General features: G+C 46.7%; 8 protein-coding genes across 8 annotated transcripts; 5 read left to right on the top strand and 3 right to left on the bottom strand.

The window, feature by feature from the left end:
* Positions 1–2,908: 2,908 nt before the first annotated feature.
* LAJ45_01945 (uncharacterized protein) lies at positions 2,909–4,984 on the top strand (the record flags this gene model as incomplete). The annotated part of the gene is made up of 6 exons (XM_046111537.1): positions 2,909–3,168; positions 3,249–3,347; positions 3,404–3,471; positions 3,524–3,870; positions 4,032–4,098; positions 4,158–4,984. The coding sequence occupies 6 exons, from the start codon at positions 2,909–2,911 to the stop codon at positions 4,982–4,984; spliced, it is 1,668 nt and encodes a 555-aa protein (XP_045975481.1).
* A 533-nt stretch (positions 4,985–5,517) lies between these two features.
* On the bottom strand, positions 5,518–6,300 carry LAJ45_01944 (uncharacterized protein; the record flags this gene model as incomplete). Its single annotated transcript, XM_046111536.1, has 2 exons — positions 5,518–6,004; positions 6,116–6,300. The coding sequence occupies 2 exons, from the start codon at positions 6,298–6,300 to the stop codon at positions 5,518–5,520; spliced, it is 672 nt and encodes a 223-aa protein (XP_045975480.1).
* Positions 6,301–6,537: 237 nt separating this feature from the next.
* Positions 6,538–8,400, top strand: LAJ45_01943 (uncharacterized protein; the record flags this gene model as incomplete). The annotated part of the gene is made up of 8 exons (XM_046111535.1): positions 6,538–6,591; positions 6,691–6,777; positions 6,912–6,984; positions 7,046–7,145; positions 7,206–7,751; positions 7,810–8,149; positions 8,210–8,300; positions 8,357–8,400. 8 exons carry the CDS (start codon positions 6,538–6,540, stop codon positions 8,398–8,400), a joined length of 1,335 nt encoding a protein of 444 aa, XP_045975479.1.
* Positions 8,401–9,125: 725 nt separating this feature from the next.
* Positions 9,126–10,553, top strand: LAJ45_01942 (uncharacterized protein; the record flags this gene model as incomplete). Its single annotated transcript, XM_046111534.1, has 6 exons — positions 9,126–9,140; positions 9,204–9,255; positions 9,340–9,446; positions 9,508–9,983; positions 10,046–10,157; positions 10,224–10,553. The coding sequence occupies 6 exons, from the start codon at positions 9,126–9,128 to the stop codon at positions 10,551–10,553; spliced, it is 1,092 nt and encodes a 363-aa protein (XP_045975478.1).
* A 444-nt stretch (positions 10,554–10,997) lies between these two features.
* LAJ45_01941 (uncharacterized protein) lies at positions 10,998–12,191 on the top strand (the record flags this gene model as incomplete). The annotated part of the gene is made up of 4 exons (XM_046111533.1): positions 10,998–11,291; positions 11,363–11,573; positions 11,633–11,940; positions 12,000–12,191. 4 exons carry the CDS (start codon positions 10,998–11,000, stop codon positions 12,189–12,191), a joined length of 1,005 nt encoding a protein of 334 aa, XP_045975477.1.
* A 2,487-nt stretch (positions 12,192–14,678) lies between these two features.
* LAJ45_01940 (uncharacterized protein) lies at positions 14,679–15,749 on the top strand (the record flags this gene model as incomplete). The annotated part of the gene is made up of 3 exons (XM_046111532.1): positions 14,679–15,116; positions 15,184–15,558; positions 15,615–15,749. 3 exons carry the CDS (start codon positions 14,679–14,681, stop codon positions 15,747–15,749), a joined length of 948 nt encoding a protein of 315 aa, XP_045975476.1.
* Positions 15,750–16,477: 728 nt separating this feature from the next.
* Positions 16,478–16,732, bottom strand: LAJ45_01939 (uncharacterized protein; the record flags this gene model as incomplete). Its single annotated transcript, XM_046111531.1, has 1 exon — positions 16,478–16,732. One exon carries the CDS (start codon positions 16,730–16,732, stop codon positions 16,478–16,480), a length of 255 nt encoding a protein of 84 aa, XP_045975475.1.
* Positions 16,733–16,775: 43 nt separating this feature from the next.
* LAJ45_01938 (uncharacterized protein) lies at positions 16,776–18,322 on the bottom strand (the record flags this gene model as incomplete). Its single annotated transcript, XM_046111530.1, has 4 exons — positions 16,776–16,821; positions 16,881–17,365; positions 17,422–17,871; positions 18,050–18,322. 4 exons carry the CDS (start codon positions 18,320–18,322, stop codon positions 16,776–16,778), a joined length of 1,254 nt encoding a protein of 417 aa, XP_045975474.1.
* Positions 18,323–22,369: the final 4,047 nt, after the last annotated feature.

Below are 22,369 nucleotides of genomic sequence, written 5' to 3'. Positions count from 1 at the left end.
CTTTGGTCCGGTAATTACTCTAAATTATCTGTGGCAGCGAGGCGAATGTTGCCGATCTGATCGAGGCCACATATTCGGTCAATTGGTTTCTAGACGAACACATGTAAGTAGGGACTTGATTCAGCGCCTGATTGATCGATAGGGGTGAGGTCTGGCACGTTGAGATTCGAGAAATCCATACCTACCATATATTCCGTACATACCGACAGTTTGAGTACCATGGACTGGCCATGGGTGACAAGACCCTTTCACACACCCACCTAACGTTTTTTTCCTTCCTTTCGAGAATGTGCGACATATTTTTGGGTTCCACAGGAATGGAAGCATTGGAGAAGGGAGATTTTTTTTTTGACATGCATCTCAGTTTCCTTTGCTTTTCCTTTCCACAGAGGGAACCTAGCAAGCAATGCCATGGCTTGCTGATATTTTTTCATTTTTTTTTCCTTTCATTTCTTTTTTTTACTGTTCCCCTGCCTGCCGTGGAGGAGCAAGAGAGGTTCCGCACGGACACCTCTGCCAGTGCCTGCAAGATGAGTTTTTTTTTGATACACATTTGCTGAACATCGGACTTTGGCTTTTTAAACCTCGCTCTTGAACACGACTACAGGAAAGTACCTACCATCTTGAGCTGCATACATGGCACTTGGGACCGGGACTGGATCAGACAGTAGAAGGCGATCGTAAGCTTGGTGCCCTCAGGCGGTAGGCAGGCGATATGGCTTCTGAGTCTCGTCGTAAAATACCGGGTGATTAGGGATTCATGTGGTAGGAACGGCGGAACGAACAAGGATTGAAAAGAAAGCAGGAAGCTGCATGGGCTCGCTATTAGAGTGTGTAGAAAATCTTCTCCATCGAGTGGAGAGGAGGGAACGAAATAGAAGTCCACTAGATCTGCGTCAAGAGCTCCCATTTGTAGGCAGCTTAACTGTAAAGAAGCCAGCCCAACCCAACCACTTTTTTAGCCCCATCAACATCCCTCCCTCCATCCATCCATCCATCCATCATCGATCAATCCATCCCATACCTACTACTTGTACCGTATGTACTTACATGTACTATACTATTCTCAATTGCCCCCATCCCATCATGATCATCCCAACCGTTCATCCAGCACCGCCGTTTGATCCGTTATTTTGTAGGTTAGTATCTAGTAAATAAGACTCCATATGGCGCCAGCTACACGCCTTCATTACCCATTACCCTATTGCTCAAATTTTGCGCCTTAGCATGCTTTGGGCAATAGAAAATAATAATGACAATCCAAATGATAGTGAGATACCATATGAGGCCAGAAGAATTTACCTATCTATGTTCTCATCCACGTTATTAAATATGAATCCTTCCTTCTCCCTTTCCTGATAGTGTGTGCTCCTCCTACTCCTCCTTTTTTCTTTCTCTTCTTCTTCTCTCCTCTTCTCGCCGCCATCTCTCTCACTTTCTCTTTAAATTTCACTGCCTCACGCTCTCGTCATCTGTATTCTGTAGAAGCCGTCAGCAACTGCAGAAGAGGAAACAGAAGACGGGGAAGAACAACAAGAAGAGGAAGAAGCAGAAGTATAAGAAGCAGCGTCGGCCTGCCTTTAAAGATTTCTTAAAAGAGAAGGGCGAGGTTCATGCTGTCTGGTGCATTATCTTCATAATTATTATTCCTTGTGGCACGGGCATTGAATCCTTCGTCCCACCTCTTCTATAATCCCTGGAGTCCTTTTTCGCTTTCTTCCTTTGGATTCCCTTTAGGAAGATATTTTATCCTTCCGTAGGCTGTCCCCCCCGCATACGTACTCTAAATACTGACGGCGCGGAAGTACATTGCATTTTCTAGCTCAGTTCTCCACCACTGGCGCGCCTCAAACACTTGTGTCGAACGCCCCCCCCCCCTACCTTGCCAACCCTTACCACCCCCCCCCCCCCAAACTTTCATCTCCCCGAGGAATATCACGGCCATCTTGCCATCAACCTGTCTGGTAATCCGTGTCCAGCATACAATCCGGACGTCTTTTCACCGCCGCTGCTGGCTACTGCTCGTCTCGTCCTTTATATATTTTCTTTTGTCTATCGGTCTCCTCCGGATCCGCTTTTCAATTGTTCTGCCCCGGCTGACGACGACACTCTCTCATAACTTCTGCCCTGCTGCGGCTACATAGCTACTAGTGCTTGCTGTCATTGATTTTCGTACCCGAGTAGCTCGCCCATATTTTGTATCTCAGATCCCGTCATTATTTTTAGTGCCCCTGCATACATATACCCAAGGCTTTCTTCCTTGAACGACAAGAACGACGACAACGACAGAAGAAGGAAAAAAAAAAATCTCCAACTGTTGTTTTCGAGAAGCTCTTCTGTTCCCTCCCATCCAAGATCGCTCCATCCGCCCGTCGAACAACACCAGCTTCCAAGGATCAGAACAAGACAAAGAACACCTGCTGGATTTAGTTCTTTTCTCTTAAAAGAATTACCAAGAAAGAAAAAGAAAAGAGGGGAGGAGAAAAAAAAATCACTTCAGTGAAAGAAGAAGGAAAGCAGGAAAGGAAATAAAAATAAAAAAAATAAGTGGGTTTGTAACAGGAACGAAAGGCTTTCTTTACTGTCGTTTACGGATCTACGCACGTCGCCGCCCCCCTCCTCCTTCGCTTCTCTCCCTTTGATCCATCTGTCGTTACCCGCGCAGACAACGGGATACCGAAGAATCGCTTGTGGAGCCTCGGCCGTACCCGCGAGAGGGCTTTGGAATTGCAATTGGTCTATCTAGGCCATTCCCGTCATCCTGTCGACCGCAACAGCGCTGTCTAGGCCCTCCATAACAAGGTCCGGCCTATCCACAATAGCGCGCCCTGGGTTACAGACCGTGCTTGAGATTCGATCACCAAGTAGCACCCAGAGGCCTGGGTCTAGCTTCTCAGACTCGGATCTGATGGAGCAACAGCTCCCGAGTGAGCCGAACCCGAGAACTCCCTTCTCCGGCGAGGCAGGACAACAGATCCCACTATTGAATACCGCCGATTCAAAGAACGAAAACACAAGTAGTCCAGAGATGGACGGTATGACGCTTTCGGGCCCAATGGACACTCCGATGGGAAATACTCCTAATTCAGGACCAGGAATGGCGCTCGGGGGTGCTGCAGGGATACAACAGCCAAAGGTCCAGACGGCGTTCATCCACAAACTTTACAAGTACTGGATTTCCAACACCCCGGTATTCATTGGAATTAGGCAAAGCATTGTAGGCTGACATCTGGGAAAAATACATGTAGTATGCTCGAGGACGCCAATATTCAGCACTTGATCTCCTGGTCGCCTTCGAATGATAGTTTTGTAGTACAGCCTACAGGAGAGTTTTCGAAAGTTTTAAGGTGCGAGTTAAAATAACAATAACTTGGCATATAAAGCTAACTATAAAACCCTATAGCCAATATTTTAAGCATACCAACATATCATCATTTGTCCGCCAACTCAACATGTATGGTTTTCACAAAGGTAACTCCTACATGCGCTACTGGCAGAAGGCCATTACTGATCTTTTCTGAAGTCAACGACGTGTTCCATACTGGTTCTCCGGATTCAACATTATGGGAATTCAAACATGGCAACGGAAGTTTTAAACGTGGGGATCTAGTTGGCCTGAGAGACATAAAGCGACGGGCTTCGAGGCACGCTCTAATACACCGGGATTCGTTCCCTGGATCAAAAAGCGCTGGCCCATCAGTGCCTGGAACCCCTAATGAACAAATGGGAGATTCTATAGAAAACCGAATGTCGGTGTTTGAGCACACGATAAATGATATCGCATTCAGGCTTAGCCGGACAGAAGAAGCCAATGCCATGCTTTCCAATCGCTGCCAAACTGCGATCGAGGGGCTTACGAGATGTCATCAGGTGAGCCCCGGGTCTAAAGCTTTCTCTATCTTGAGCTTTTTTATGCCTTTTCTTTCCTCTTTACCCTATGTTACTTGCCTTGCTTTTTTTTGCCGTTTATTACATCCTTTCCTCATCCCTTCTAGCCTATTCAGATGCGCGGCTCGCTCATACGTATATAGTGGACAATTGACCTATCGCAATTCATGACGAATTTGTTTCCTTCTGATGCGCCAATTTTACGTGAAAGTAAGAATCGGACTAAGCCGTTCCCCTTCAGCAGGCTATTGAACTAACATAATGTCAAGTTAACTCCATGCAAAAGGAGATTGAACGCCATACTCAGCTCTTGGAGGAACCGCAAGATCTGATGCTTCGTGACCGGCAGCCTATGTTCGCATCATCATTAGGTATGGATAATTCCGCGCCTCTGTCGCCGAGGCAAAGACCCCTAGACGACGAGTCCCGAAGGTCTTCTATAACCGGCCCACTACGACCGGGCGGCTACTTCCGGACCCCGGCACCACCACACATACCGAACCCGCCCAGACGGTTTGCTTCCGGGGCCCTGGCAGGGTCGTCCTCTCCGAACTCACTTCGACCTCAACAGCCCCCTCAGCCCCCGCAGCAGCACCCACTCGCCAATTTTCAATCACCGCCCAGTCATTTGTCACGGCGCCACACTTCGGCGGATATCCGACTCCAGGGCTGGCAGGCAAATTCGCCTTTCAGCGGTCTTCCTCAGAGCGGTGGTCCAGGTCATCAATGGCCACCCTCACCAAATAGGCACCCTCACCCCCAGCATGACAACACAAGAGAAATACTGGCAAACTATGAAATCCAACAGCATAGGCCACCTATCTTCTCTTCACAAACCACGCCGCCACTCAGCGAGACCACATCCACTAACGGCGTCCAAGACAGTGGATGGAACTTCAGTGGTCCGCCAAAGTTTAACCCACGAGAAGCAGCCCACACGGCACCTCCAACTAGGCGCTCAAGCCTTGCATCCAGCAGTGTACATGCTTTGCTGAACCCCACAGACAACTCCTCCGGTGATAACGATAGAGATCGGAGGGAGGGAATGTCCGACGGTGAACCAGAAGATAGGAACAAGCGGAAAAGAATCCAATAAGTATGAATGAACGGGAAGGGGGTGGATAAATAGGGGTCAAGGTTGATATTGGCGGAGAAATTTTTTCGGAAACATATGTTTATGGCGTTTTAAGAGCTTCATTTCTTGTATTATTTGGTTGTTTATTATCCTAATGTCCGAGACGCCTGTTGCTGGGTGAGAGGCACGGGAAAGGAGATGTAAGTTTAACGGAAGGAAATTTGGTACTCGTAACTAAACGTATATCCATGAGATGGGGGCAGAAATTGTTCACCTTCTTCTCTTCGGCTGGAAGATACTTGATACTTGTTGATTGATTATTTTCATTTCTTTTTTCTACTTTCTTTCTTTATTTGGCGTTTGGGGAAGAACAAGTTTACGATGTTCATAACCTATGTACGTTAATACCATCGAAAGGAACGATGATCGTGAGATACCCTACAAGTAGCTAGCGCAACATCTTGATGCTTTTGGGGAACAAAATTTTATTATTTACTATAGTACAATTGAAATGAATTTAAAGATATCTAGTCCCAAATTTACTTTATCCTTTCTTAGTTGGCAAGCTGCTTCTTTTTCTTCTTTTTCTTCTTTGCCTTTTCAACTTTATGCACATCAAGATATGTTCCAAATCGCATAGGACCTTTGGGGGAAGATTCTGTGCTCTCTTCTTTGTCGGCAGAGATGTGAGGTTTGGAGTCCTTTTCGCCATCTTCCTTAATCTCCCCGGTCTTTCCTTCTTTGGTAACTACCTTAGATTCATCTTTTCTCTTTACCTTCTTTTTCCCGATCTTTTGACGCTTTGGTTTTCCCAATGACGACCGCCCCTCCTCTTCATCGTCGTCGTCGTCGTTTTTGGTGCTCGATTGATCATTACCGCTTCGTGGCCGAGGTTTAGAAGCTTCCTGGAAACCGGAAGATGGCTTTGTTTTCCCCATAATTTTCCTTTTGAGGTGCTCATTGGCTGATATTGCTTGTCGCCGGGCCTTGGGGTCCGCGCTATCGAGGAAGTCTTTAGGAATTGGTGCACCAAGGCCTAGTCTGTGTGGAATTAACTATGAGATTAGTTAAGATATTCCTGGAGACCATATTTGAGACATTGAAATTAAAGTGTTTTAAGGTGTTGGAATGTGGGTAACAGCTGGAATCTACCTAGGAGGCATGGGCTTAAATAATTCTGCATCTTCCTTGGCTAGCTGCTCGTCGGTCTTCTGCGATGCAATTTCTTGTGGTGTTGGGGGAGGAAGCCATGACGAGATCAAACGGCGAGATTTGGCTACTGAAACATTTATTGTAGCTTGGATCGCATCCACAGAAGGAGCTGTAGATGCCGACATCGGTGAATTATCTGACTTCTAGAGATGTTCTATGTCCAAGAATAGAACCAAATCAACAAAAGCTTGGGTGGCCGGGTAACGAGGCAGCGTGACCGACCCCCTCCAACGTTACTCCCTGACTCTCCCGACTCCCGAGGCGCTGGAGATAGATAAAAACCCATCTTCACATCAGACCACAACTGCAGCTTGTAGTAATCACCTACATTATATTTATCCCAATCTCCGCTCCTCTCCATCATGTTCAGGCTTGCCAGAAGTAGGCCCGTTTTGGCAGCTTTCAATGCTATCAAGGTATGTTTCATGTTTTATGTTTCGTTTGTTTCTATTATAACCGGATATTTTCGATTTTTTTTGTTTGATACTGGGGTTTATCGTGCTGATTTTGAGTAGGACTCCTCAATTAAAAGCAATGTTTTGCAGTCCCAGAAGCGAAATTTGTCGATTCATGAATATCTCTCGGCCAATCTTCTGAAATCCGTGAGTGGGCTCCACAAATGGCTGTATATATATTATTATATATTATTATATAATATAACACATATATATATTTGGCTACCATCGTGCTGATGGGCAGTGTTTAATTTTGTTTTTCGTTTTTTTGCGAGAAATAGTATGGTATTGGAGTGCCTAAGGGTGCATATGCGAAAACTGCTGAAGAAGCAGAGGCGGTTGCAGAGGAGATCGGTTCGTGAGCATCTTATTCAGGTGCGAAAACAGACTTGGGATTACTGATGTTAAAATACAGGAGGCGATGATATGGTCATCAAAGCACAGGTGCTCGCTGGTGGGCGTGGAAAGGGAACTTTCAGTAACGGACTCAAGGGTGGTGTGCGTGTGATATATTCGTATGTCACCCAACACGCTTTTACCCTCTAGCTTTAAGGGCATGTATTGATTATTTCTAGACCAACAGAGGCCAAGATGTTCGCTGGGCAGATGATCGGCCAGAACCTCATCACCAAGCAAACTGGCGCAGCTGGAAAGCTCTGTACAGGTGTCTACATCTGTGAGCGTAAATTCGCTCGTCGCGAGTTCTACCTTGCCATTTTGATGGACCGTGCTACTCAAGGACCAATCATTGTCTCTTCCTCCCAGGGAGGTATGGATATTGAGGGTGTTGCTAAGGAGAACCCCGAGGCTATCATTACCACCCCTGTTGACATCCACACTGGTGTCACTGATGCCATGGCTACTAAAATTGCTACTGATCTTGGATTCTCTGAGCAATGCATTGAGGAGGCAGCCGATACTATCAAGAAACTTTACAAGGTTTTCGTTGAAAAGGATGCTACCCAGATTGAGATCAACCCCCTGAGCGAGACCAATGATCACAGGGTCATGGCCATGGACGCCAAATTGGGCTTTGATGACAACGCAGAGTTCAGACAACAGGAGATCTTCTCGTGGAGGGACAAGTCCCAGGAGGACCCTGATGAAGTTAAGGCTGCTGAGTATGTAGCTCCCTTAAGCATAAATTCCGTTGTTTTGCGTTACTGATTTTTGTAACAGTCACGGCTTGAACTTCATCAAGCTTGATGGTGACATTGGATGCTTGGTCAATGGTGCCGGTCTTGCTATGGCCACCATGGATATCATCAAGTTGAACGGTGGCCAGCCCGCCAACTTCTTGGACTGTGGTGGTGGAGCTACTGCCCAGGCTATTGAACAGGCCTTCAAGCTCATCACTAGCGACCCTAAAGTCACTGCTATCTTTGTCAACATCTTCGGCGGTATCGTAAGATGTGACGCTATTGCTCAGGGTTTGATCGCCACTGTGTCAAACATGAACCTTAGAATTCCAATTGTTGCTCGTCTCCAGGGCACTAACATGCAGGAGGCTCAGAGATTGGTAATATTGATCATTTCCGAAAACTTCACTGGACCTTGTGACTGACCTGGAGGGTTCTAGATCAATGACTCTGGATTGAAGATTTTCTCATTTGAGGACCTGCAGGATGCTGCTGAGAAAGCAGTGCAGTTCTCGAAAGTCGTTAAGATGGGTAAGCTTTTATGTTCCATACCGGGATCTACTATATGATATGCTAACCAAATCTAGCGCGTGATATCGATGTTGGCGTTGAGTTCACTCTAGGAATCTAGATGGTATATGTAGTTAGTGCTATATACTTGATGCTGTGGTTAGAGAAGCTTTGATTGTTATTGATTCTGGTTGTTGGCATTCTTTGTACAGCTTACTGGGTTTTTTCTTTCTCTCTATATATGCCTGTCTTTAGTACTTTTATTCCCAATTTTCCTTTTTAGCAAATGATGCGCGCTAGTAACGAACCTCACTTTATCAGCCCGCCCAAATGCCCTGAAGCTTGCTTCATGGTTAAGCGGGCATGCGACCAAGTCTATAGTAAGAGACAGGTTTAGTTATTTATACCAAACGAAAATAGATTAGGGAATCATAGGGAAATGTATATTACAATATGTAAGTACCTAAGTACCAGAAACCAACTCTAATTGGGCTAGTCTGTTATTACAAATCCACTAAGATGGACCCTTGCCAAGTTTTAAGCCTCTAAATATTTTCGTTTTGGCCCCTCCAACGGTCTCAACCGTGGGATCCATAGAAAGTTTTTGCCAAACAACTTTCGCAGAAAGTCTTGGCACAGCAACCACAAAATACATGTACTCTAGGTACTAGACTGGGTACAAGGTCAGGATCCATACCATCTTAGGAAAAGTTTCACTGCACCTCACCCCACCAAGAGCCTCACGCTGTCATGTATACTACCTATGCACCCACAAAACCAGATGAGGGGAAACCGCCTGCACCTGAAGAGGATATCTTACTTGAACAGACAAGAAGTACATTCAAAATGCCAACAGAACTTGTGAGATTATCTCCGCCATTTTTTTGACTCAAAATGATTGCTAATCGAATGTACGGAATTTAGGAAGAGCTTGTAGGGTTTTTGGGATCTCCGCGACCGGAAATCAGACAAATAGGTATCAATTTAGTTTGGGCGGAATGCTGTTTCACCCTCGAAGGCTATTTTCAAAACAGAGACTGACTAGATTGCTCTTTTGAAGCGCTTGAGAACTTAGTCGGATACAGCAAAGGCCCTCAGTCTGCAATTTTTAAACCAGAGGGTCTCGCGCCAATCAAAAACCTTAAACTTCTTGTCGGCGATGTCTCAGTAAGAACTCTACGAGAAACTTACAGCAATAGTGAACTTACTAATAAAAATCGTCCATTAGGCACGAGCAGTCCATGCCTTAAAGATATTAATAAATATCTCCGATGACGCAGCTGTGCTCAAGGACATCGCAAACGATGATCTCTTCCTTGAACTGTTGCTCTCAAAGATCACAGACTCGGAAAACGCACATGCAGACCTAATCGCGATGCTCCTAGCAAATATGGCGAAGAGCGACTCAATTCAACGAATTTTGGACCTAAAGCGCGCTGTCCCGGGGAAGGGAGTTAGCGACAGCCCTAATACCCTCGATCAACTTATGGACTGCTTCGTAAAGGGCGCAGAGAAGAAGCTTAACAAGAATGCCGACTTCGACTATCTAGCTTACTTCTTTGCGGACTTGAGTAGACTGCCACAGGGTAGAAAATACTTTATCGCGAGACAGGCATATGATGGTGTCATTCCAATCTCAAAATTGGTTGTGTTCACGGAACACCATAGTACCATTAGGAGGAAGGGTGTTGCATCTACTATCAAGTAAATATTTACCCCCTGGTTTTTTTTAAAATATGATATAAATGCTAACATGATGTGTTAAGGAACTCGTGCTTCGATATACCTTCACACACTGCTTTCTTGAGTGAGGATGAGGTGAACCTTTTGCCGTATATCTTACTACCACTATGTGGACCCGAAGAGTTCCCTGAAAAAGTAAGTTATCTCTTTAATAATGCTAATTATCAGGAAAGAAATGCTGATCAGAGCTTTTAATGATAGGAAATGCTGGAAATGCCGGCTGATCTTCAGATGCTTCCTCCAGACAAGAAGCGTGACACTGACATGTCAATTCTTGTTACACACATTGAAACACTTTTGATTCTCACCACCACAAGACCAGCACGAGAATACATAAGAAAGGTCAACGTCTATACAGTAATCAAGGAGTGCCATATGGCGGTTGACGACGATGATGTTCAGGATGCATGTGACAGACTTGTCCAAGTCCTGATGAGAGATGAGGCCGATGGTGATGAGGGTGGGTTCGTGCAGACGGCGGAAGGTGACGAGGAAGATGAAGACGATGATAAAATAGTTGAGATATTGTGAGGGGACCTTTTCCTGCTTTTCCTTTTTTTTTCTTTCTGTATAAATGGTATAATTTAGAGTAAATCTCGAGGGTTAGTTATTTCATAGCTAGAGGTTTCCGGTTACACCCAGTTCTGAATACAAAAAATTCGATATCAGGCAGGCCCCTTTGTCTAAGGGACTTTCCGTTCACCTTTGGCAATTCACCTCCAAATTTGGCTATAAAATAGGCATTAAAAAAAGCTTCAACAGCTGCATGCACTAAACAACCAAACAGGCAACTCAATATTTCTGAATAAACATTCTCAGTTACCCGGCTGTTTCACCTGTTCCTGCATGTGGCATCATCCAGGCCGGATTAACCCCAGTCCAAAAGCCGGTTCAGCGCCCCGTTCAACCTGCTCCCACGATAAAGTAGATCTGTCATCATCAATATCCGCACCCCAGCGTCCATAAAACTTTGCAATGCAGCGCTCCGGTTATCTTCCAGCATCCGGCGCATCACCTCCTCTTCACCATCCCGTTCCCCAGCACCATGTACCTATTCCAGTGATGCACTCTCCACCACCTCCACATACCGCTACGGCGTACAGCTCGCCGTACGCCCAACAACCAATGCAGAACACAATGGGAAATCAACAGCCGATCCAGGGCATGCATCCTGCGTATGGCGATTTCTTTAGTGATCCCAGGGCCGCGATGGCTTTTCAGGTCGGAGGAAGAGCTACTGAAGCTGCTGGTGCTTATGTGGAGCAAAACGTAGGTTCCCCCGCCTCAGGTTCTAGCCAATGGGAAGACACCTGCAGATTTCTAAGTGAATTGTCCTCTAGTTTGGGAAATATTTGCAAGTAGGCGCATTAAAACATTATTTCAACGTCTCCAACAGTTACGTGCTCCGGAAACTATACCTTGTACTTTTCCCATGGCGACATAAGCCATGGTCTCGCAGTGGGTCTCAAAGAGCTGGGGCAAATGGCCAGGTTGATACTTATTTCCTTCCACCGAGAGATGATATCAATTCGCCCGATATGTATATTCCAGGTACATCGCGTTTACCCATGTGGCGTTGTTCATAGCTTACCCAGCTTGATGGCTTGCAGTTATGGCGTTTGTCACTTACATCCTTCTATCGACTCTCCTTTACGGTCTTGCCGGACATTTTAACCCCGAACAGCTCGGTTACACTGCATCCTTTGCATTTACTATTGTGATCCTTGAGATCGGTATTATTAAGATCGGATGTTATCTTTTAAGCATCAATAATGACAGTCAATTGATGGATCTCGTGGCGTATTCTGGATATAAGTTCGTGGGGATTATCGTCACGCTGGCTATGACAACTCTCGGGTCCCGATGGTTAGAATATTTGGTATTTGCCTATACTTTCAACGCGAATGCGTTCTTCTTAGTACGTGCTAGTTTTCTTTTATTGGTTCATCCAGCGGTATAATTTCTAACTTGAAATAGTTACGGAGCTTGAAATATGTTCTACTCCCGGATAACACAGCGGACAATCCACGAGGCACTATGTATGCTGTCAATCGAACCCAGAAGAACCGTCGCACCCAATTCTTGTTCTTGTACAGCTATATTGTCCAAGTTATTTTTATGTGGGCACTTTCATCAGGATTCAATAGCGCAACCTCTGGGAAGAAGTAAGCACTTAGCTTACTGGCGGAAAATGTTTGGAAAATATCGGTGTGGTTGGGGGTGCAAGGGAGTTTCTTTTGTTTAATTTGCATTGCTCCTTGGGAATAACATTTACATATACCGGCGCGTAGCATTTGTTGGCTGTAAATACACACATCAAAGTTTAGTTTGTTTACGAAGATACATACTGATGCAGCAACATATCATCCGTCTTAAAGCTATAACAAGGAACAAGGGACTACATACATAGTATTAGCTTCCTACGATCAAACTTGGTCGCACATGTTGACGGTTTGCTGCATAGCTTATCACTCGCGTGCTGTGCCACATCACCTGAAATAGAATGTGCATCTTGAAAATGTACATTTTAGAGCTTTCAGAAGGAGTTTTATAAAGACAGCTATTTAACTATCCTATATACTTTAGTAAATATCCCACCTCTTACTTTGTCCCAAAATAAACACACGAATGCCATCCCTCAACATGTTCCCTGTCAAGAAAAACCCCGAGCGTAACCAAAATCCCAGATCCGACTTCTACTCAATTCCCGAGACCTTTACAAACGCGCCGCCGAACGACGATACGAGGGCGGCAACGTTCCCCAAAGCCTTACCATATGTTCTATAAGACCCCATTGCGCACCAATCAGATACATAACCCACGCCCCGCCCAGCCCTGGCAGAGTAATAGGCTACGAGTCTGCTGGTTGTAGTGATCCAATGAATGTCTATGGATGTGGTGGAGGGCGTATGGGTTATCGAATCTTAGAGTTTGGGCCCCGGAGGACAGGGAGGCCGGGCGTTAGTAGTGTGGATGCTGCTCTGGTGTCTTAGGAGCGGGAGACTTGTTTGATTAATACGTCTGTTTGTGCGCGGCGGGGTTGACGTAGAGAGTTGTAGAAGGTGGATTAATATGTAAAGGTACCACGCATATAGATGGGGTCTTTTGGGAACGGTGCTCGTACTTGTGCGTGCGGGGAATGGCATAGTGGCTTGATATTAGGCGGGGTACAAGCCTGCATCCACATATTACTGTTATCCTCTTCCCTACTTTATCCTGTCCATTTTCTTTTGAAGTGGCACCGGCCTGAGTTAACTGCCAGAGTAGAAATCCAGCAGCTTATCGGTCCAGTTCCATGCCCATGGATCCAGGGGTCCAGAGCTATAGCTAACTAGCCATCGTGACATAACTATGATCTTCCGAAGCAGTCGGAAATACAGAGTCCTGAAGGTAGTCGAATCTGCGACGGGATACCCCACGCCCTTGGCGAATGTAGGGTTGTTTAAAGTTTAATTACGATCGTGTTTACCGGCATCTGATCCGATGACGGGTAGGTCTAGATGAAACGAGATGAAACTTGGACAGAACCCGTCTTGTTTTAGGCTCAAAGATGTCAGCGGCGCCGCCCTCAAGATTTCGGGACTTTGGACGTGTATCATCATGCAAGCACTTCAGTTACGATTCATGTACCTGGGTCGGGGTACATTGCAATTGAGCCAGTCCCCCAGCCCATTCATTACCCGGCCACATGTGCGAAGACCGAAGCCTTCACGGATTTTACATCTTAGCGGGAACAACCGGATTTCAACCCCCTTCCAGGAGCGAGGAGTGCTCCAGATCACCAGACCCCTGGTAGGGCGTACTATAGCTATATCTTCGCGAATAGAGTAGATCATATCTCCAGGTATAGTGGCCCTGCATATGTGGCATGTGAGACTGCATATATCCACTAATAGCCATGGATATGACGTCCGTAGAGACACCTGAAGTTTATTCGACTTTTGCTACTGCTAGATAATCTCCGTTTATCTTTGGGCAAAAGAAAGGGCTCTAAAAGCTTCCGTTCTCAGATATTTCCACCAGATACGTCACCCCCGAGCCGGGGCATCTTGAGATCGTCCAGGCCTTGTCGGTCATTATACCAAGCTTTTTTATCTAGCAGGCTGTTCGAACAATCTTCATCTCGTATTCAGCACTCTACTGTAGTTTACACAAAGCCGTCGGTGTTACGTGCCATGGATGGCAAGCTCGGTGACTGGTTTCCTGAAGATAAAATAGCTCAAAAAGGCTATTCATCGTTATTCGATGAAAAAAACCCTATCAAAGCCAATATGTAACTTCTATTTTACTTTATCATGGTACGGCTGTAGAGTTGTCCCCCAGGATACGTGTCAATGATCGACATTACCGGTTTTTTCTCATTTTGGGTTTATACCGTTTAAAGATCCCTCTAAAGGGATGAATCCACGTGCATCTATATCAGCTACTGATCTAGCATCGAATCAAATATACTCAGATAGCCAAGTAGATGCTTCCGGGAGCACTCACTACTCAAATGGTATTTACAAATTGCAGCTAACCTGGGCGCTTTAATCCTGGTTACCCGGAACACCCCAAACTATCAAATCTTTAATCATTTACCCCACCAACCCCCACCATTAACCCCACCACCACCACAACAACCACTCCCGCAACCACGCCCTCCCACAGCCCAAAATGACTACGCCTACAAAATCCCTAGAAGCATCCACGCTCTCCCTCCTAGCACTAATATCACACAGCCGCAACCTCCTCTCCAGCGGCAGCATAGCCCCAGCCCCCAAGCCCTCCACCGACAACCCACTCGACATCCTCCACGACATCGGCGCCCTCACACGCGCCCACACCACCAAGCTCTCCATCGCGATCCGGCCACCCAACATCATCTACGATGCCGCCGCGCGCTGCGTCCAGGACATCACACAGTTCGTTGTGCCCCCGCTACTGGCCACAGTGGAGCTCATGTCGCCCAAGCAGCACGGAAGCACCCTGTATACTGCTGTGCTCAGGGCCGCCGACAACACCCTGGCGGCGCTGGAGGAGTTTGCGAAGGAGATCCCCGAGATCTGCCGAGCGGGAAGAGCGCGGGGGCGAGAGATCGGCTGGCGAGCACGGGTGTGGTGTGGCAGGCTGGTGATGGGCTGGTCGCGCTGAGGGCGAAGGGTCTTGCCGGGTGGTCCAGGATGTGGTGGAGTCGCATATGGCGATGCTGAAAGATGCTATGGCGGAACTCAAGGAGTGGCTTGAGAGTAACGACGACGACGACGAAGATGATGAGGCGGATGGTGAAGCCAAGGACGAGGATGCGTTCTGGGATGCGCCAAAGAAGGCCCTCGCAAAGGACGACACTGAGGCTAGGGAGAAAGTGGACGCATCGTTAAAGAAGATGAAATTGGTCACTATTCTCCTCAACGCGGTGGTAAAGCGAAGACTGGCAGGTGAGGGAAAGTTACAGGATACCCAGCGATTGGATACGATCGCAGAATTGGCAAAGAGTGTGGCAAACTCGGGAGACGATATCGGCATGGGATACTATGAGGACAATACAGACGAGGCTGTGCGGACTCCTCTTTCTTCTCCACTATGGAAGTTACTGATTGGGGTTATTGACAGGCTGAGGCGCAAAAAGAGTTCGAGAAGAAAGCCATTGAGTTGGCAGAGCTGGCAACCCTTGCGAACGATGGTAATGATGATTCGTTCAGCAAGTGGTTCCGGAATTGCAGAGACGCAATTTCAAAGAATGGCTGATCAGAAAGCGATGAATAAAACAAAACAAAAAAATATAGACAAATACCCCCCAATTATCAACGAGCAAATACTTAGGTTGTAGGATCATAGGAAATCACTCGGCTCCAATCGGAGACATTGCGGGTAATATGCCTCACCACCACCACGGATACACTTTTCGCCGAAGATCCGATGCTGCGTCGCGGGATGGGCACAAGTGTAGATATCCCGAACCAAAGCTCAAATACAAGCTGCATACATGAGCCTCCCAATTTGATTCTATGCATTTCCGCTATTCCACGTCCTCATCTATACAACTAAACCCAACCCAATAAAACCACATGCTAAGTATGCTCATATGCAAATATGCAATCCGCCAGCCAGCCAGACCAGACACCTCCAACAGCAATAACAAAAAAGACGAAAAAAGAAATCCACACGCCAAAGGAATGACAAAAACCCCAGAGCCCAAGCCATCAAGCCATCAAACCATCCCATCCGTCCTTTTCACTTCCAAAAATAAATAAGTGTAGCCAATGCAATGAAAGAATGAGAAAAAATGCCAAAGGAACAAAAAAGCTATATATACATTTCCCAAGCTAAAAGAAGTCCAAACCCGCTGCTTACGTGAGAATAAGATAGGAATAAAATAGTAATACTGAAACCCGAGCTTTTTTTTTAACGCTGACTGTTGTCGCTAAGGACTGCAGGAGCAGGTCTCTCCACAACATCAACACTACTAATCGTCGTCAACCCCGCACCCCCTGTGCCGTCTCCGCACCCGCCGCCCCAGCCGCCGGAGGCGCAGGCTCATTAACCGTAACCGACGAGCCCGCTCTACTCCCGCTCATGCGCCGGTTAAAGACCCTTCTCAGCCTACTGATCCCCAACTCTGGCGCGCGGCTCCTTGGTGGTCTGGTGCCATTCTCTTCTCGCAGCTGCCTCAAGGCGGCCATGCGTTCGTCACTTGAAGAGCTGCCGCGTGCGATATCGAGATAGCGCATTATGCGGCTGCCACTCTGAATTGGTTCTGGGGCTGGTGGAGGGTTACTTCGATGGATTGACGCTGGTCTTCAGGCGGAGGTCGATACGGCTGTTCCGAGATGTTAGTTACAGAGCTTTTAGAGAGGCATGAGTGATGCTTAGACATACCATAATGGACAAGAACCAGCAACATTAAGTAGCCATGGGTCTATACAATCAGGGTGAAAACTGTGGTGGCACGGCAGGACACGCAGATCCACTCCCGACTCAAAATCTTCCATACAAACCGGGCACCTCAACTGGGACGGATCCATCTCTGACGTTGACATCACCGCCGGCTCGGCGCCCTCCCTCGCAACGGCATCCTCACCAGAAACCTGTGCAATCCCACTCACATTGGGCGTAGACTGCGATGCCACCGAAGGCACGACAGACCTTCTACGATCCTCCTCAGACGTCCTGGATGTGATTGAGTCAGGTGCCATCTCCAGGTCGGTTGGTTTGACAATCCCATCATTGGCACCTCCCGGAGCTGGCGGATCTCCGAAACGGACGATCGGCAGAGTGTCCAAAACTGCTCTTGCGAGGCCTTTGGCTCTTGACTGGCGGGGCGGCCAAACCGGGGTGCTCGCGGGCCGTAACGTTCCGGATGCCTGTGGGCCCGGATTGCACCGATCAGGATGATAAGCAGGAACAACGCAGTAATAACTCCGGTGATGCTGTAGAGGATTATCAGCGCTACGCTGGTAGACGGCGAGGGCCCCAGAACGCTGTTGTTCTGGTTGGAAGACAGGCTGTTTCGGTCCTGTTGGGTTGGCTGATCTTCGACGCTACTGTCATAATTTATCGAGACATCGAGCTTATCGCCGGTGGTATTCATGAGGAGTTGGAAGTCGTTTGCAGATTCTCTGTCGAGGGTTGTAAATACGAGGTCGTAATTGTAGTCTTGCTGTGGATTGTAGTCGCAATAGTCGTGCTCGACGGTGTAGAATATCACGCAATATGGTTGGGGTTTCTGAGAGATTGCTTTGAGGAAGGTAGCGGAGGCATTATTTCCGTTGGAGGAGTCGCAGGATATGAATGCCAAGTTGCCAGTGGAGAATTCCCGGTCCGTATCGGAAGTGTACAGGACTAGGTTGTTGACAAAGTTCTTCACTTTCTGGGATTGGACAAATTAGTAACATGTTCATATCTCCATATTCATGTTTTCATAACCAGCATCCCCCACCCAGACGAAACAAATAACCAGATAGCATATACAGATAAAATGCATCCACAGTTTAACTCTCTCCCTCACTCTCCTCTCCCATGCAGAACGAATAATGCTTGCAACGTACCCTTGTATTAGCTTGATCGTGATTGGCATCTAGTGGCAGTTGGTTTATTGGGACTGAGTATGTCCGTGTTCCGTCCGTGGTGGACATGACAAGCCCACCGCGGTTTATCAAGTCCCCATTGTCCCCCGTTTCAATCAACTCTCCCACAGCCCTCCCACACAACATCGTGACCACGACGAGAACAATAGCGACTGCAGATAACGACCATGACTGAAAATATGGCGGACCCCGGTTGAGACGATGCGCGCGGCTAGATCTCGCAGGAGTCTCCATCTCGCGGCAGCAGCAGCAGCAGAATGAGGATGAACGCAGCGAATAATGCGGGGGCCCCGAGCAGCGGAAAAAAGTTAAAAGGAATCAGTAGAGGGGAGAGGGGGGCTACAGTATTTTGTACTTTTTTTTGAGGGGGCAGCTGAGGCTCGACCGCAGACTGCGGATAGGCTGACAGGGGGAGGGGGGGCAAATTGTGGAGGTGGACGATGATTTATCATTCAAGGCTACTTACTTACAGGCTCCGTGTACTTACTGACTCTCACTGCCGCAGTTTCTCTTGGCTGTGTTGTTTTGTTTGGATATCAGGCAAATAACGCTTTGTTTGGCTGGTTTAGTGTGGAGAGTGGGAGGAGTGTGGAATGGAAACAACTCTGGCTGGTGGTACGTATCTCTCGCCCTGTGTGTGTATGTTTTGAACAATCGCTTCTACTCTTGATCGCCAAATACGAACATTATGATGCCATAGATTAATATCCTGTATGTCTGTGGAGCAGCAGAGTACGTACTCTCTACTCTATCCCCCGTTGTTCAATCAAATTCAACCTTGATTGCTAGGTACAAATCCTTCCGCTACTCTACATAACGGGAAAGCTTTCCTACCAACACCACCACAACCACTATGTACTACCACCACAATCATCTACGCCTCAAGAATTCCCCCCCCCCCCCCCCCGAGCCTGGGATCTTAAAAACTCGATGTGGGGGTACGTCTCATAACCTCGGGGGAATGCGATACGGTACGAGCTTCACAACGCGATCGCCCAGGCATATCGATTGGAGGTTTTAAGGCCGTCAGGGGTCATGATACTGGGTTGTTGTCTGTTCTAGGATCCCATTGTGCCCATAATCATAATTGAGACAAATAGCCTGTCACCTCCACAATTGGAACTTGTCCAACGCTTGGTCAATGTAGAGAGAGGGGTATTCAATATTCTTGGAAGTAAAGCTTCTCTGGTAGCCGGGATTGCCGAGGATATGCCCAGAGATCGGAATAATAGTTGGTTATTTTTTTCTGATCACCAATGTGCGGTGAGTATAAATATGTCTCTAGCTTCCAACTTTTTGTCGGAAAATCCACAAGCAATCGGCTGCTAGGCATACATCCGAATAGTAGTTCCGCACTTGCATGTACAGATGCACTTACTCCAGAGATATTTCTCGTCGTCCCTTGCGTTGCCAAGGTCGACTAACAAATAAAGATAAAGTGCTGTTCTGATCAAACAATTGTCCTAGACATTGTCCTCGGATTTATCGTCTAAGTTTATGTGTATGTATGTACACACCCGACTTGTATAACCAACATTCGGTGAACTTTGTTTCCGCTCCGATGGTAATTGTGATCTTTCTCAGACCAGTAATTTTCGGCATGTCGCTAGGATATTTTTTTGTGCGGGGTGGTGTGGGTGTGGGGCATAGCGTTGATGAGATTTGTGGGGAGGAAAGGCGCAACGCATGTGGGGTCCTTCGGAATCGGGTCCAGAGATGCACCCGGGAAGGTACCTCCACAGCCGGACTCCAGGAAGAAACCTGGGAAGAAGGATCGATGAAGGATGTCTCGGTGGTAAGAATCAATTTGCCACTCGCTCTGATCGGAATCGGAGCCAAATGAAATGCTACTCGAAAATCGGGAATTAACAGCAACCTTTCAGAGACAACATATCGGAGGTTTCGTTCATTGAGGTGAGGTAACATGCACGTGGCATATAGAGTTGTGAAATGTGTTTCAAAAAACAATCTTTCGGATTAACCGGGGATCTTGCCCGGGCACCGGCCCTAGCGTCCTCTCCGGAAAAATGGAAAAAATTGAAGACCCGGCCGTGCCTGGTCATCCCCCAGTTTTTTGACTTTATGCCCCGGTGTTTGTTCTCCACAGTAACATGAGGAAAAAGGGTTCAAAAGGGTAATCTAAATTCTTGCAGGTACCTTGGGGTCATCGGTTGCGCACGTACGGGGAACAGTGAAACCCCAGAAAATTAATCTATCAGAGATCCCTCCTCGACTGTGCTGGCCTCTTATTGGTACTCCATAATGACCGTTGCTGGCCGGCTGTTGTGTACTTTCTCCTCTTCGTTAAACGATACGAATACGAGAGAGTCAACTTCGACTAGCAAACAGGAGCATGTATTTATGATGGTGTATACTAGATGAGACAAGAGCTATCTAGACCGTGGCGATGGTTTCTGAGGATATTAGTAAATACTTGCTCTTTGGCTCAGCCCCGAAGTCATTCCGTTGCTTAGAATTGAGATCTCTGAGTGATATATCGTGATCCAAAAACATTGATACATCCTCATCCACAGTGCCCCCAACGTACTAGCAGGACCAGACCATGAAACCTGGGCCAGAAGAGGAACCTGCATACATCTCATGTTTGTCGCTGTGACACGTGTGACAGGAGGATGCTCTGGAATTCCGGATAAAATACAATAAATCCGGTGGAATTCCGGATCATTGCCGAAAAACGTTCCCCACAAAGCGTAGGGGCTAGGCCAATACAATATAATACTTGCAGGTAGGTCAATAAATTTGGTTCCAGCTAATCTTGTTTGTAATGTCTGGTTAATATCGAGATTTTTGTAGCTGGGGTGGAAAGCCCCTAGATGAATGAGGGATGCAATTGAGAGCATGTTAGCTAGATGACATTTGAGGACGAGGAACACATCTTATCAGCTGTACGACAGAGAGGCCTAGATGCTAACTACATATGTAGTAAATGAGAAAATTCTAAATAGGCTCATGCCAGAAGCGGTTGAAATTTGGAAAAAACCAAGGTTACAGTTTGATGATTTTGTCATATGGAGACATCCGAATTATCAGCAATGACATGCTCAGAAAGACTGAAAGAGAAGGTCAGGTATTGAAGGCGAGAAATCAAGCAGCAGTGATTATATTTCAACTGAAAGACTGGCCTCAAAAACTTTATCTTTGAGCGAAGCTCCAACCTAGCCCTTTTTCTGGGCAGTCTAATGCACATGACCCATAGCCCTATTTCGAAACCTAACTCACCAAGTCAAATATATTGTAAACCGCTTGGCCCTACCACCCCATGATCATCTATTTCGCTTATTCGTGTAAGCACTATCGGATTTAGAGGGTTTGGATAGGTGGGAGATATAGTTCTGACAAGCCTCCCTACACTGAGTGTGGGTATTCCTGCGCACCAGCAATACACATATCTTTCCCTTTTGCTCCCCAACGATAGGAGGGCGGTCATCTTTGCACGAGGTGAGAGGGATGATGATGATGATGAATGATGCAGGTTGATTAAAGTTAGACCTTAAGCTTTCCAGGGGTTATTTAAGGCATATCCCATAGGTTATATTAAACCAGTAGGTTTTAAATAAAAGTTAGATTGCATCTTTACTTTACATTTTTCGTTGTCTACGTCAATATCTTCCTGGTGAGTTATGTGGTTGGGGGATGCTGGCTGGATAAAGTTATGTATCGTTTTAGCTGGCTATGGGTTTCAGGCGAAGTTGAGTAAGAGTCGAGTGATAATACGTGAACGAAATTTGCGTGCCATACATGTAACATTCCTAGAGTCATAGATATAAAACACCAAAATAAGTGCGTAAATTTATACGAGATTTAAGCACATAGGTCCTTAGCGTAAAAATCTAGCAGAGCTTTCATAGGATTAATGATATCGCCCTAATGGCGTTTGTAGTTATATACATACATGTATAGATACCGACATAATATGGATTTGGGAATAAGCCTAGGCGCTAACGCTTAACCTCCATTGAGTAAATAAGACCAAGCGAACATTTGCCGATCGACCGCTTACGCCCTGGAAAAGACTTGCGCCATATCTAAGCTCAACTAATTGTAGCGAGGATTCTCCATCTTCGCTGGTGCTGATCCCCCACTTCAATCTCCTTTGGCTTCCACCTTCCTTACGGATACCCCGCCATGCGTTCTGTTACCACAACCCCACCCTTATCACTATCACACTGATAATCCAATCGGTACCTCGCCCTGTCGGATAGCCCTGTAGAGTACTCCTATGATCCATCTCGCGTTGGTTGACCTTTCCAGAATAGGCGT

The sequence above is a fragment of the Morchella importuna genome, assembly GCF_003444635.1.
Source record: "Morchella importuna strain M04M26 chromosome Unknown Morimp01GS003, whole genome shotgun sequence".
Taxonomy (NCBI): Eukaryota; Fungi; Ascomycota; class Pezizomycetes; order Pezizales; family Morchellaceae; genus Morchella; species Morchella importuna.
The sequence above is the reverse complement of the archived record's forward strand: the minus strand, read 5'-3'. Positions and strand labels throughout refer to the sequence as shown.